Source organism: Pectinophora gossypiella, chromosome 12 (assembly GCF_024362695.1).
Source record: "Pectinophora gossypiella chromosome 12, ilPecGoss1.1, whole genome shotgun sequence".
Lineage (NCBI taxonomy): Eukaryota > Metazoa > Arthropoda > Insecta > Lepidoptera > Gelechiidae > Pectinophora > Pectinophora gossypiella.
Window position 1 is genome coordinate 8,509,880 of NC_065415.1, and position 12,345 is coordinate 8,522,224.

General features: G+C 38.0%; 1 protein-coding gene across 1 annotated transcript in view; it reads left to right on the forward strand.

Annotated features, from left to right (window-relative positions):
* LOC126371209 (monocarboxylate transporter 10-like) overlaps positions 1 to 12,345 on the forward strand; it is a 170,948-nt gene that overhangs the window by 20,669 nt on the left and 137,934 nt on the right. Inside the window, exons 2-3 of the mRNA XM_050016463.1 lie at positions 9,799 to 10,531; positions 10,623 to 10,855. Coding sequence (XP_049872420.1) covers positions 9,879 to 10,531; positions 10,623 to 10,855 — 886 coding nt within the window. The 5' untranslated portion in view covers positions 9,799 to 9,878. The remainder of the gene's footprint in view (positions 1 to 9,798; positions 10,532 to 10,622; positions 10,856 to 12,345) is intronic.

The window sequence follows — 12,345 nt, forward strand, 5'->3', positions numbered from 1 at the left end:
TCTGAATCATAAAAATGAGAAATGATAATTGACAAGCTCAAGCCTTTCGCATTTGACAAAAAATACACTAATATGTTGACGTTCTAATCCATTGAAAGTTTTAAAAAAACTTCTTTTTATCAGTTAGGTACATAGCTTAAAGTTTTTCGTTTTGCTACTTATAACAATATTGCCATGTTAAATATTGTAATATTATTCAAAAAAGGGAAAGTTTTCTGTTTTCGGGAGAAAAATATTTCTTAAGTAAAACGTAGAAAATTACTGTAGTGTCCGTTAAATACCAGTATTTATTTAGTAAGTACTCTAAGTATTCCATACGTCTTCCCTAGTCATCATCATCAGCCCATTAGCGTCCCCACTGCTGGGGCACGGGCCTTCCCTATGGATGGATAGGGAGATCGGGCCTTAAACCATCACGCGGGCCCAGTGCGGATTGATGGTTATTAACGACTGCTAATGCAGCCGGGACCAACGGCTTAACGTGCCTTCTGAAGCACGGAGGAGCTCGAGATGAAAACTTTTTTTTGTGGTCACCCATCCTATGACCGGCCTTTGCGAAAGTTGCTTAACTTCAACAATCGCAGACCGAGCGCGTTAACCGCTGCGCCACCGAGCTCCTATTAGTCTTCCCTAGTACAGGGCTTAAAGTCCTAAAACTTGGTACTAAAATGGCTACAAAACGACAATGTACTCACTATCAGCATTTTTATTTAATGCCCCGTAATGTCATGAAACCTTGAAACGATTAAGAAAGTTTTCTCGTCATCCAAAATGTTTGTCATCTCAATTCAAGAAAGAAAATAGGTAATTAAGTAACTTAATGTGAGATATAAACGCTCAGGCACGGACTTCGGTTTGTTAGGCAAACATTAGGCCATTAAAATTGTTAAAGCGATCTGAGAGAGTAAATCTTAACTCAATGACTCGGAAAATCGATTCATTGAGATATTTTGCTTCCTTCCAACGACTTTTGAACTTCAAAGACTTCTGTATCAACTACTCCGAGTCTTCTAATTAATAGTTTAATTGGTCTCGAAAAACTTTGTGGATATTTCAACGCGACATCAGTCAATCCACCGTCTGGTCAGCTTAAGCCGTGTATCTCCCATCTGAATTTACTTTGTCGAAGTGAAATCAAATTATCGTCGGTTTTCGTCGTATCCTTCTCATAAAATACGAACTGCTTTCATAATCAAGCTCAAGGAATTTAATGAGACCTGATGTATTCCCAGCTGGGACAGAATAAGAAACAGGGAAGCGAGATTAGGTATGAGTATTTCCAGGAGAAAATTACATTGCTGGTGTTCTTATATTAGTTATAGATAGTGATCTGAAGGAAAAAGATATTTTAAAAATTAAGATACTCTATTAAGTATCTATAAATAGCTTGAGGTTCACTGGTCTTTTCAGTCTAGAAATCGATTTAGTTATCGAAATTTAATCTTCGGGAGAATTATTTTTTACGCGTAATTATGTAACTTTCATATTTTATAAGTAGATTAAATTCCACTTCTACTGTTTCTTCTCAATAGGTGTAATGGAAACAAAATAAATTCGTTTCAGGTATAAAACAAACTAAATTAAAATATAGTTCGTACATACCAATTTGTTAAAAAGGTTTTAAATGATGTCCATTTTGGGTCTAAAACCTGCCTGAAAGCTTTATTTAACAAAACCATACGAGTAGCACAAATGGAACAATATAAGTATTATACAGCAACTGTACTTATATTGTACTTATATTCCGTTCCAGACAGCGTGTGAAGCCGCGCCATTTTCAGAAAAACAAACGTGTCATCAGGCCGTTTCCTACTGCCACAAGTAATTTAAGGGTATAATACAAAATTACAAAGGGCCAAGATAAATGGCCCTTCTTTCTGCCCTTGAACTTGGCGGTTTTATAATAAGCATTCTGTTGACACTGTTTGTTCTCTTTCATAAATTTCACAGTCATTTTGGCAATATTTTGGGGTATGTGTTGACAAAATAAATGTGAAAAATATAAGTGTAAAATACAAAATAATTGTAAAAGCAAATAGTGAATATGGATGTCTGTTATCCATGAAATTAGAAGGTTAAACGAAGGAAAATCTCTACAGCGCCATCTATATTGTTTTTGAGGAATTTAGCGTGGAAAGACCCTCATTGTATCAAATTTTGAACGAATGATCAGGTTCCTCATTCCTGCCATCATTCAGTAGAAACTGTTGTTCGAATTATTACTAAAAACATAAAAAAAATATTTCTGCTTTGTTTGAGAGATTATCTTCTTATCTAAACAAAGATCTCGAATCTGGCTTATCTAGTTTTATGTATTTCGCAATAGGTACATTTGCAGGTTATGTATACTTTACAAGGCACGTCTGTCTGACACAATTCAAGGGTTCTGCGTTCATTACATATTCACAAACTCTTGTATTCTATGCCTCATGTAGGGCACATTTGTATTGGCACATGGTTTCAGCACAAGGTTAGGTTGAAGTTCCAAACTGTAACGTACAAAATGTATAGTAGAAAGCTATAAGAGGCGTCGAAGAGTGCACATGGCATTAAACTGTGAAATATTATTGACTAAATATCATATTGTATGTAAAGGAACTTACTGTAATATATAATTACGTATATGTGGTAAAGAAAATTGTAAGGATCACCATCTGATGTAGCACCTAAACGCCTAGGAATCTTAAAAAGGTTACCCTTTTCTGGTTCGATTGAATTCATTTCAGTACCTACTTTTAGACAATTAATCACAGAACTCTGTGTTTGATATTGATCCTCCAAGCTTAGATTTTCACAATTGTGTGTCACTAGATTTTGTCTGCTGTTTCACCTGATGATCCTTTTTTATCCACGTGTCCTGAGTAATGCCACATCGTTTCTCGAGCAATGTTGGTTAGAATCATTGGTTTTTATTAATCTTTGAAAGTATTAAGTATGAATAAAAAAATAATTCTAAAGAGATCTTCGTATATTTTTCAGCTTCAACCTTATAGACCATAATTATATCATGGACGTTGAACAGATCAATCGATATTATCCATCTCAGGACTTGGCGGCTGCAAGTTGTCTCCTAATTACTAGTGGGTTTACCCAGTCTACTAGAATAAGTTTATGAAGTAATGTAATGTATGTATGTTAAATTTGTTGCCACGCGTAAAAATGCCACATCATCACTACATTTCCCTTCTCACATGTTCAAACATCGGATTGAATTGGTAAGAATTCTCTGAAAGGACGTGTATGTTTGATGAGATTGAGGTGTTTAACCTTCAGAGTATGCAAACGCGAGAAGGCTGTTTGAAGAACTGTGATAGAAAGTGTCACGTAGGATTTTTACCTACGTTCTGAAACATACTTCTTCTAATCCTTTTATCCCCTGTTGGATTGTAGGGCTCAAATAACAGACGTACACTCCTCGCTATCTTTTGTAGCCTCTGTAGCTTGCTCCCATGACATGCCGAGAGTTTTCAACAGCCAACTCTCGGTCAACCGAGCGTCGCCAGGTCTCTTTGGGCCGCCGCTTTTGCGTTTTCCACGCGCACTCCAGGTCAGAGCTCGTCGGGACGAGTGTTCCACAGGTCTTCTAAGGACATGACCAATCCACCGCCATTTCCGTGTGCGTATTTTGCCCAGTAAAATTCCACAGTTGTGAAACATACAATTTGAGTAAATATGTTTTGAATTTGAAATAGAGAATGACCCAATCAGTCAATGCTGACTATTTGAAAATCATGTGTTAGAATAATACTTACATCATTGCTGTAAGTAAACAATATTTTTTTTATAGTGTTAAACATTTGAGTCGGAGCCCTGACAAGACGTGTAATAGTTACTCCATGCTATGACATACAATCATAACTCATTATCATTTGGTACGTACAAGCAGATCAGACAAACGCCAGCTTACAATGCTCTATAAAATATTATGACCGTAAATAGTACCTATGGCCTCCGAAGCTGCATTGAAATCGGTGCAATTTTTCATACGTATCAAAGCACTTAGCTCGTTGAATTATGAGGTTATTTTGACACAGTTCGATAAATCGCGTTGAAAATACACATCAATATTATCAGAAGTAATTTTAAGTGACTGGAGGGACGTTATTCATCGGAATTGGCTTATGGTACTTTTGTTAAATTTGCTAAAGGACTTAACTAAGATCGGAGTGGTGCTTGATTTGTAAGTGCTGCTCCACACGAGATAAACAACATGTACCTAGATGGTTACACACACATAGGCCAGATATGTCTACATAGATAAGCTCACGACTACATCCCAACTGGGGTAGTCAGAGGTACATCCATCGCAAGATGAACTAAGTACCCAAACCTCACCGAGCTTTCGTTTCAACGGCCTCCGTGGTCCAGTGGTTTGAGCGTTGGGCTCAAGATCCAGCGGTCCTGAGTTCAAATTCCGGTGCAGACACATCACAAAAATCACTTTGTGTTCCCTAGTTTGGTTAGGCCATTACAAGCTGATCACCTGATTGTCCGAAAGTATGATGAAGGCACGATAAGCCGTTGGTTTCAGTTACTACTTACTGATGTAAGTTATTAGTCGTTACATGAGCCATGTCAGGGGCCTTTGGCGGCTCAATAGTAACCCTAACACCAGGGTTGATGGGGCACGACAGAAGAAGAGACCGAGCTTTCTGTAAGGCCGGGTTTCTATTGACGCGGAGATGGGCGGAGAAGAGCAGAGATGTGCGGATTTGATCAATCACAGCATTCGAGATAGCGAAAAACGAGGACGATCAGTCACTATTTCCCTCACGGTGATTGGTCGATTCCTGCACATCTCCGCTCATCTCCGCACAGCTCCGCGTCTATGGAAACGCAGCCTTAGACCTTAGGTGGTGACCCGTATCGCCGTCGAATGTCTACATAGGTATAATTTAATTGCCTTATGCACGTCTAGTCTAATTAAACCCGAGCCGTGTTTGGAGATTATAGATATTCAGGTTATAGGATTTCAAAATAATTTTGTTTCATGTCAATAAACAAAAATAGACGCGTAAATTAAAAATAACATTATTCAAATGATGTTCGGTTCTCCATCATTACATTGATCATCACTAAGAAACGCAAGCAGATACGTAGTTCACCATTCGATGCGATGCTGACTACCCCAATTGGAAATGTAGTCGTGAGTCGGAACCCTATATATATTTTCAACATCATTTTCTTAAATATTGTATAGTAATCCGAAGTCTTATAGAGCTCTAATAACGCAGACGATATTATTCCCCCCCCCCCCCCCACATTTAACAAATAAAACTTAATTAAAATATTCAGGGTATAGGTAGGTAATTCTATAAGATTATATTAAATTCTTCTCAATAGCGATGAACATAGAAATCACATTCTTGAATGACCACATTTAGAAGTCATTTTCTAAGAGGCTTCAGTTGGTAAGGGAATCTAATTAATATAGGAATATTTTCTTGTCTCTTTAAAAAATCTATAAGAGGTCCCGTGAGCATATTGTCATTCATTTTGTAATAAAGGACTATTTATTTATTTATTTTTACAGTTTTACATTCAGCCATTACAGTAAAAACCAATTCGACTGAAACAAACACATATAAGACATAACAATTATTATTATTTAACTTGAACAATAGCGAAATGCCACATCTGTGAATTTGGCCACCGAACAGCTGTACAGGTCAACGTCCGGGTTGTCCTGGGCCAGGGCGTTAAGCATCCGCATCGCGCGAGTAACCGGCGAGTACCAACCAAGATTGGTTCTCGACAGCGGGACTTTAAACAAACAACTAGCAAACCAAACCACGCTACTTTTAATTTATCATTCATACTTCATCTAGATGCTAGCTTTGTCTTCCGTAAGAAATATATGAAAGCATTAGCACCTGTATCTAAATACAAAATTCTTTAAAAAAAAAAATTGTGCAAATTATATTGGCTCACAGAACGAAGCGCTTTTTGATTCTAAAACATTTCTTGTCTTTGATTAGTATAGGTTGCCTGGCAGAAATTGCTGTTTAGCAATAAGGCCGCCTATTGTGCTTATGTTTTTATTCGTATGTTTATGTCCTTTGTACATGTCGTTGTGCAATAAAGTATTATTGATTGATTGATTGATTGACATTCTTACTATTTTCCAGATTTTTACGCAAAACTTAATGGAAAAGTTCTTTGGAATTTAGTGCATTCTAGTGACTTTTTAAAACAGTTTACTCGAAAAGTAATTTTTTAACAAGTTTTGTGATAGAGCCCAATTAACCCTTCGTTTAATAAGTTAGCTGACAGACGACATCATGCATGCACATGATAAAATGCATGCTTTGAATTTCTCTCCGGAAGTAATTTGTTATTATTTAGCTCTTTCATTTGGACACGACAAACTTCCGCCGGTCCAATTAACTTATGAAATAACCCTTTAAAATAACATTTCAACGAAACGTTCAAATTCATTCATTCGAATCTGAATATATTTTCTTTTTTGCTAAACCGTGGCTAAAACTGAATAGAAGGCAGGTTTTATTTAAAAACACATTGAACCAAAATCAAAATAGTTCTTTTTAAACAAACTTATTTATTAAACCGTAAATAATGAAGTGTCCCATCCATTTTATCTCAAAAAGTGTAGGTCTTATTAAATAAACTGGAAAATCGTCCAAGGACATACTATATTAGAAAGAGTTCCATGTGGGATTCCTTGTGTCTCCCTATTCTCCAGATATGAAAAGAAAATCCTAGAGAATTGAAAGTGCTTACGAGCCCACATTTTATCTGAACGACCCCCTTACAAAGTGCCGGCTTGCGTAGGAAGCGTACAAATGTATACTCTAGAAAAACATCGTTCCAGAGACATTTATTGATATAAGTGATCCTTTATTTGATTAGCTGCAGAGTCTGAGGTGATATGACATCAATAATACAACACTCATGTATGTTAAGAGCAACAATTAAGATAAAAATAATATAAATACGCATCTTATGAAATCTTAGTTTTTTAAAACGTAACAATCTACTTGCAGTGGGGTAGTGGCGTAGGAGATCGTGTGAGGTATATAACCCATCTGCTTATATTTAAGGCTCTTTGTGCCCGGTACGGGAAATTAATTATAAAGATTGACAAAATTCCTAAAATAAGTACGAGATGTCTGCAAAACTGTTCCATTGGCAAATACCGAAAAGCGCCAACAGTTAAAATTATCCTTCCAATCGTATAAATTAGTTTCCTGAACAACTCAAAGCGGAGGAAGTAATAAAGAAATCATTTTACACTCAGCGAAGATAAACTGCAATCCAATCTCAATAAAGCGGAGTAGAACAAACACTAGCGGCACACCCGGCTATTCCCGGACAAAACAAAAGAAGTAATAAGCGTGGCTCGCGCAGAGCAATTTGAATATCAAAATTAATCACAGTCAGAATGTCACTGTGGAAAACAGCTCGTTCTCCCGGAATAATAAATAGATATCCCTCATCACTCTCTGCGATGAATTAGCCGCGATTCTGTGGGCATTACTCTTTCGCTGAACAAATTATTGATGATCCCCACGCAACGGAGCGACTACAAAAATTGAAAGAAAAATTCGAGAAAATTAAATTGTTCCCTAAGCTGTGTACTCATTTACTTACTTAAGGTATTTTGTTTTTATGAGTTACAAGCTTAGTCGTAAGTCTTCATGACACGATCCAGAATGAAGTTTCTTCGAATTTTTCAAGATATAAATAAAGTCCTGGCATCAGACGTTGAAACGGCTATCTTAATCAAAAACTTTAATTTAGAGCACCCATTCGAGCTCCAATATCATTTTAATTCCTTTTGTTATACAACTGTACCTGCCGTCTGTGAAATTACGGATTGTTTAAAAACTCTTCTCAACTGTTAATGATTGTAAGTTTCTGAACAGCGGTACACAAGCTCTAAAGTTAATTATTGACTTTACCGCAATGTATGTAAAATTACTGCTTTAATATATGTGACTTATTTTAAGTTCCTACCATTTCACTGTGCTAAGTGCTGGCTGGTTAATTAATTTCTTTCGTTTCATTCGTCAATTTTCTTTTACGCATTAAAGCAGCTGTTGTGATTGACAGGTATCTAAATTAACTAGGTAGATCTCGTCGACACCTCGACCTTCGAACTTCCACTCGAACGTTCAGCTTTCGCCCCATTTGTTTTCATTTCTGCTCCATGAATAAATTACAACAATTATTTATTTCATTTTGTAAACGAGACGAAAACAACTGCACGCCACATGACCGTCTCTGCCAACTTTTTAATTAAATTTTGAAATCGCCCATGATTGTTACGTCTAATAATAGTTTCCAGCGGAAAGAATGGATGAAATTTCATTTTTTCGCGTCAAAACAAATCTGAAGCCGACGCATCCCGCCAGGGATTGCTCGCCCAGACATGTTAATATACGCCGAGGAATAATAGAAAGCATTTAGCCAAATAAAAGGCTCTGCTAGAAGTGATTCGGGGGATCATTCGAGGATAACAAAAAGATTTGAAATTCAATTGTCTGCCAAAGCGATGAGGCTACAAAAGAATCCGCGCGTGTAATTACTGAGTATGAATGGCCAGAGGGAGAGATGGTGTCTGAAAAGTTCGGTGTTTCGCCCCCATTACACTGTTAATGTGGTAGTTCCCATTTTATTTTATAACACGTTTTTTTCTCCTTTCCATCTCGAGATAAAGGGTCATTAATTTGATCTGTGCTCGAGTAAATTAAGTATTAACTAAACTTTTTTATCCATTCGCAAATCTGCAAAGCTGTTGAAAACCTAGGAATGGACGTAAATATCTATCTCAAACTTTGCCTATAAATTTTCACAAGACGACACTAAAGTGTTTTGTCCAACTATTCGCTATTTGATCTATAGACATTTAAGGCGAATGAAAAGTTCATTAGCTGCAGTATCTATGGCAACATACAGTGTACCATTATTAACTTTAAATGTGTTAGCTGGAACACTACTGGGCCTATTAAACTCCTGAATAAAATCCAAGATGCCAGACGATCGTTAAGCCAATTGCTTTGCTTGTAAATCTTTCCCTATAAATCTAAAGACACATCTGCAGTTACACTATCCAGCAAGATTTAAGGAGTCTGTTTCCAAAGCAGCATCAACCCGTTCATCAGATGGCTATCATCCGTGAACTCGGATCACTGTAAATACTCTAAAGTCTCAAAATATGGCAAACAAATTGCAAGGGCTAAAGAATTTTATTTTCTAAATATATTGCAGGATGAATGAAATTTATTACGCTCTTTTGGTAAACTTTCGGAGATGCTTTTTTAGCAATAAAATATCGGTGAGGGGCGGGGGTAAATGGTTAATAAAACCAGTATAATATTGATTGGATGAGTACGCCTTTCACCAACTCAGCGTTAGGCATAAATCAGCCCAAGGTCGGGGATTACTTCGATTTATTTTATACAAATGTTTCACCAAAGAGCGCAGATCTCTGCAGATCTTCTAGGCTCAAAAGCTCCTATTGCCTATATCTTGGCAAGGCCTCAAATTTGCATAGCATTTGGAATTATTATGAATATTTAACAGAACTACTACTAAATCTAAATTAATTTAAAATAATTCATTTATCGTTTGCTTTGAAAGTCAAATTAACAATATTCATCAGGTTATTATGATTCTCTTGTAATGGGTTCAGTAGTTATAACAAATACATAATATTGGACGGCAAAAACGTCCAGTTGATAAGTTCATTCACAATACTTCGCCTTTGCCTTCATTGATATTCCGTAGCTGTGCTAAAGATAATTGAAAGTCATTGGCTTCTTTTTTTCGTTCCAGATAGAATCGCGCGCGGCAAGTGAAATGTGAGTGAACCCTGGACGTGTGTCGGTGTTTAAAAATGCGCCCGCCGAATCTGAATGACAATGACGCTCCGCCGGTGTGACAGCTTGCCCACGCGACTTCGGGAGGCGCCCGTCCCTGCCGGCACAGAACCCCGACCCCGACTCGAAAAAATCTCAGACTCAAACACTGTCCCAAATTTCAAAGACGCGCCTGATCGCGACCAAGTTATCGCAACTTGGAAGTCCCTTCACAAGGACGTCAAGAAAATAAAAAATGGCTTCCACGCAAAAAACGAACCATCCAACCGGGGAGCGAACAAAAAGGAATCCATTACGAACAATTTCATTCCAGCTTTCGCGTGCAACAATAGAAACATTCGAAGGAAAATCACTTATGATAATCGACAGGTCGGGGCCAACCATGAGGCGGACCGAAGTGGATCTTTCCCTTTGGACCCTGGCCAAGCAAAGTCGATGGACCGAGGCGCAGCGCGCAAAAAGACTCTATTGCAGCGGCTTCTCACCTGGAGAGCGCAGGAGTGCGATTGCCGAGAAAAGTACGTACCTAAACGGCCGTCGCCGAGGATTACTGCCGAAGACTTGTTGTGTACCTGTGGTGCTAGTGCTGTGCGCTTCCAAATTCCGGACAAGAGCTCTCAATTTACAGAGCGCGGGCGGTCTAAGAGTGTTGGTTATGAAGCTGCAAGAGAAGTGACTCAATTTCGACGGTTAGTGTGTTAGTAATTAAGTGGTTATGAGGGGTTCTCATCTGTTTGGTAGATGAGAGCTCTTCAAGCTCTAAAGTATGTGGTGTGTTAGGTGCGCTAGTGCTGGTGCTACGGTGGGCGCGGAGACGGCGGCAGCTCTGAGAGCACGCGCTGCTCTGACGCTAGCGCGGCGATACTACCCAGAAGGCGGGTGGGGATGGACCATCACGGTGGTTGGAACCATCGTGCAGGTGCTCTCGCACGGCCTGCAGCTGGGCGGCGGACCAGGCGCCATCGCCTGTACCGCTGCCGTCAAATATAGAGTATCCCCTCTTTATACACATGGTAAGTGTTTTTATTCATAATTTTATAGTACATATTTTGTGCTTCCGATCACATTTTTCAATCGTGCCAACTCTAAAAAAGTTTTTACTGATTTATCTGTCAACTTATCTCAAAGTTTGCCCCAATATTAAACTAATGATCGATGTTGCCCGATGTTTAATGAGGTGTCTGCTAATTTATCTCGGTGGATTCCTGTCCGCTTGTACAAAAGCAAGGCGGGTTACCGTTATCAGGGCGAACGGCATGACGCGCACATCCCGTGCCGTATCTTACACCCCTAGACGTCAATCAAGCCAAGCCTCAAGCCAAACTAGTCTATGAAAGAGCAAATGGAATTAAGAAAATTCGCGAGCGAGGTCGACAGAATTTGCAGTAGTGGACTCTTTTCGGTCGATGCTGAGCCAGCCTTATTTTGTCAGCGAAGTTATGAATCAAGGGCTGCATTCCATCCTAACATTTTTTTTTTCTTTTCCTCGTTATTTTCTCAATTCATTGAATTATAGGTACTTAAGTACTCGTTACGCAGTAGTAATAACAAATTATTTATACACTGATAGGCGATTTTGATAACTTTCATGAACATGCTAAGTTTATAGAAGTTAAAATTTTAGCTTATTTGTAGCTACTTGATTTAACACCTGTTTCGTTATTTAGAACGGCTTCTTTAAACTAAATTACATGTATTAATTACTCACATCCCTTTCTAATTATTGGGATATTTGTAGTTTATGAACCTAAAGATAGGTTTAAGCAGTAAGGCAGTGGCGCTGATTCCAGTATATATCATCTAAGTTTATTTTAGGTTGTACCTGTCATTTTCGTAAAAGGAAGGGGACAGGTAACCGACAGGCATAAAATTTATGGAATACACGTCAAATTTAGGCAGAAACAAATCCGTTCCAAAGTTTTAAATTGGCCAATAACCCGACAGAATTAAGGTGACACCAAACGTCAAACGGACTGCATATGAGCGAGGTGCCTATTTTATCTACCTATTTTCTATATATTAAAATAATATTAGGAAATGTCTGCAGGAATCAGGGCCAACAGGTATCTGGAAACATCTAAGAACTAAACGATTTATAATAAGGATTTATGATAAATAGGGCGCTATTCGGGAACGAACACTTTATAATAGTTCTGAAGTTTTTATGTTGTTTACGTTACCATTCCATTTTAAGTTTAATTCCATTAGTTGATACTTAATATTAATTTTCAACTGCATTTTTGCCATCTAACCAAATAGCTCAAAAGATCAGCATGCACTTTGCAAATAAAGAAACTTAACAAATAAAGCGTTAGGTATCTAACTAAATCAGGTAATGCTTTTCGTTTCGCTATTGTGGGAACGGTGAGCCAAAGGAAAGCGGAATCAGAACGCGGATTCCAACGTTCTAAATTTTTATGTGCAAAAGTTGGGTGAATTCAAATGTTTTATTGGTTGGTTACCTCGATCGGTTGACGGAAGTTCGCTCGCTGAGTTTTATCAC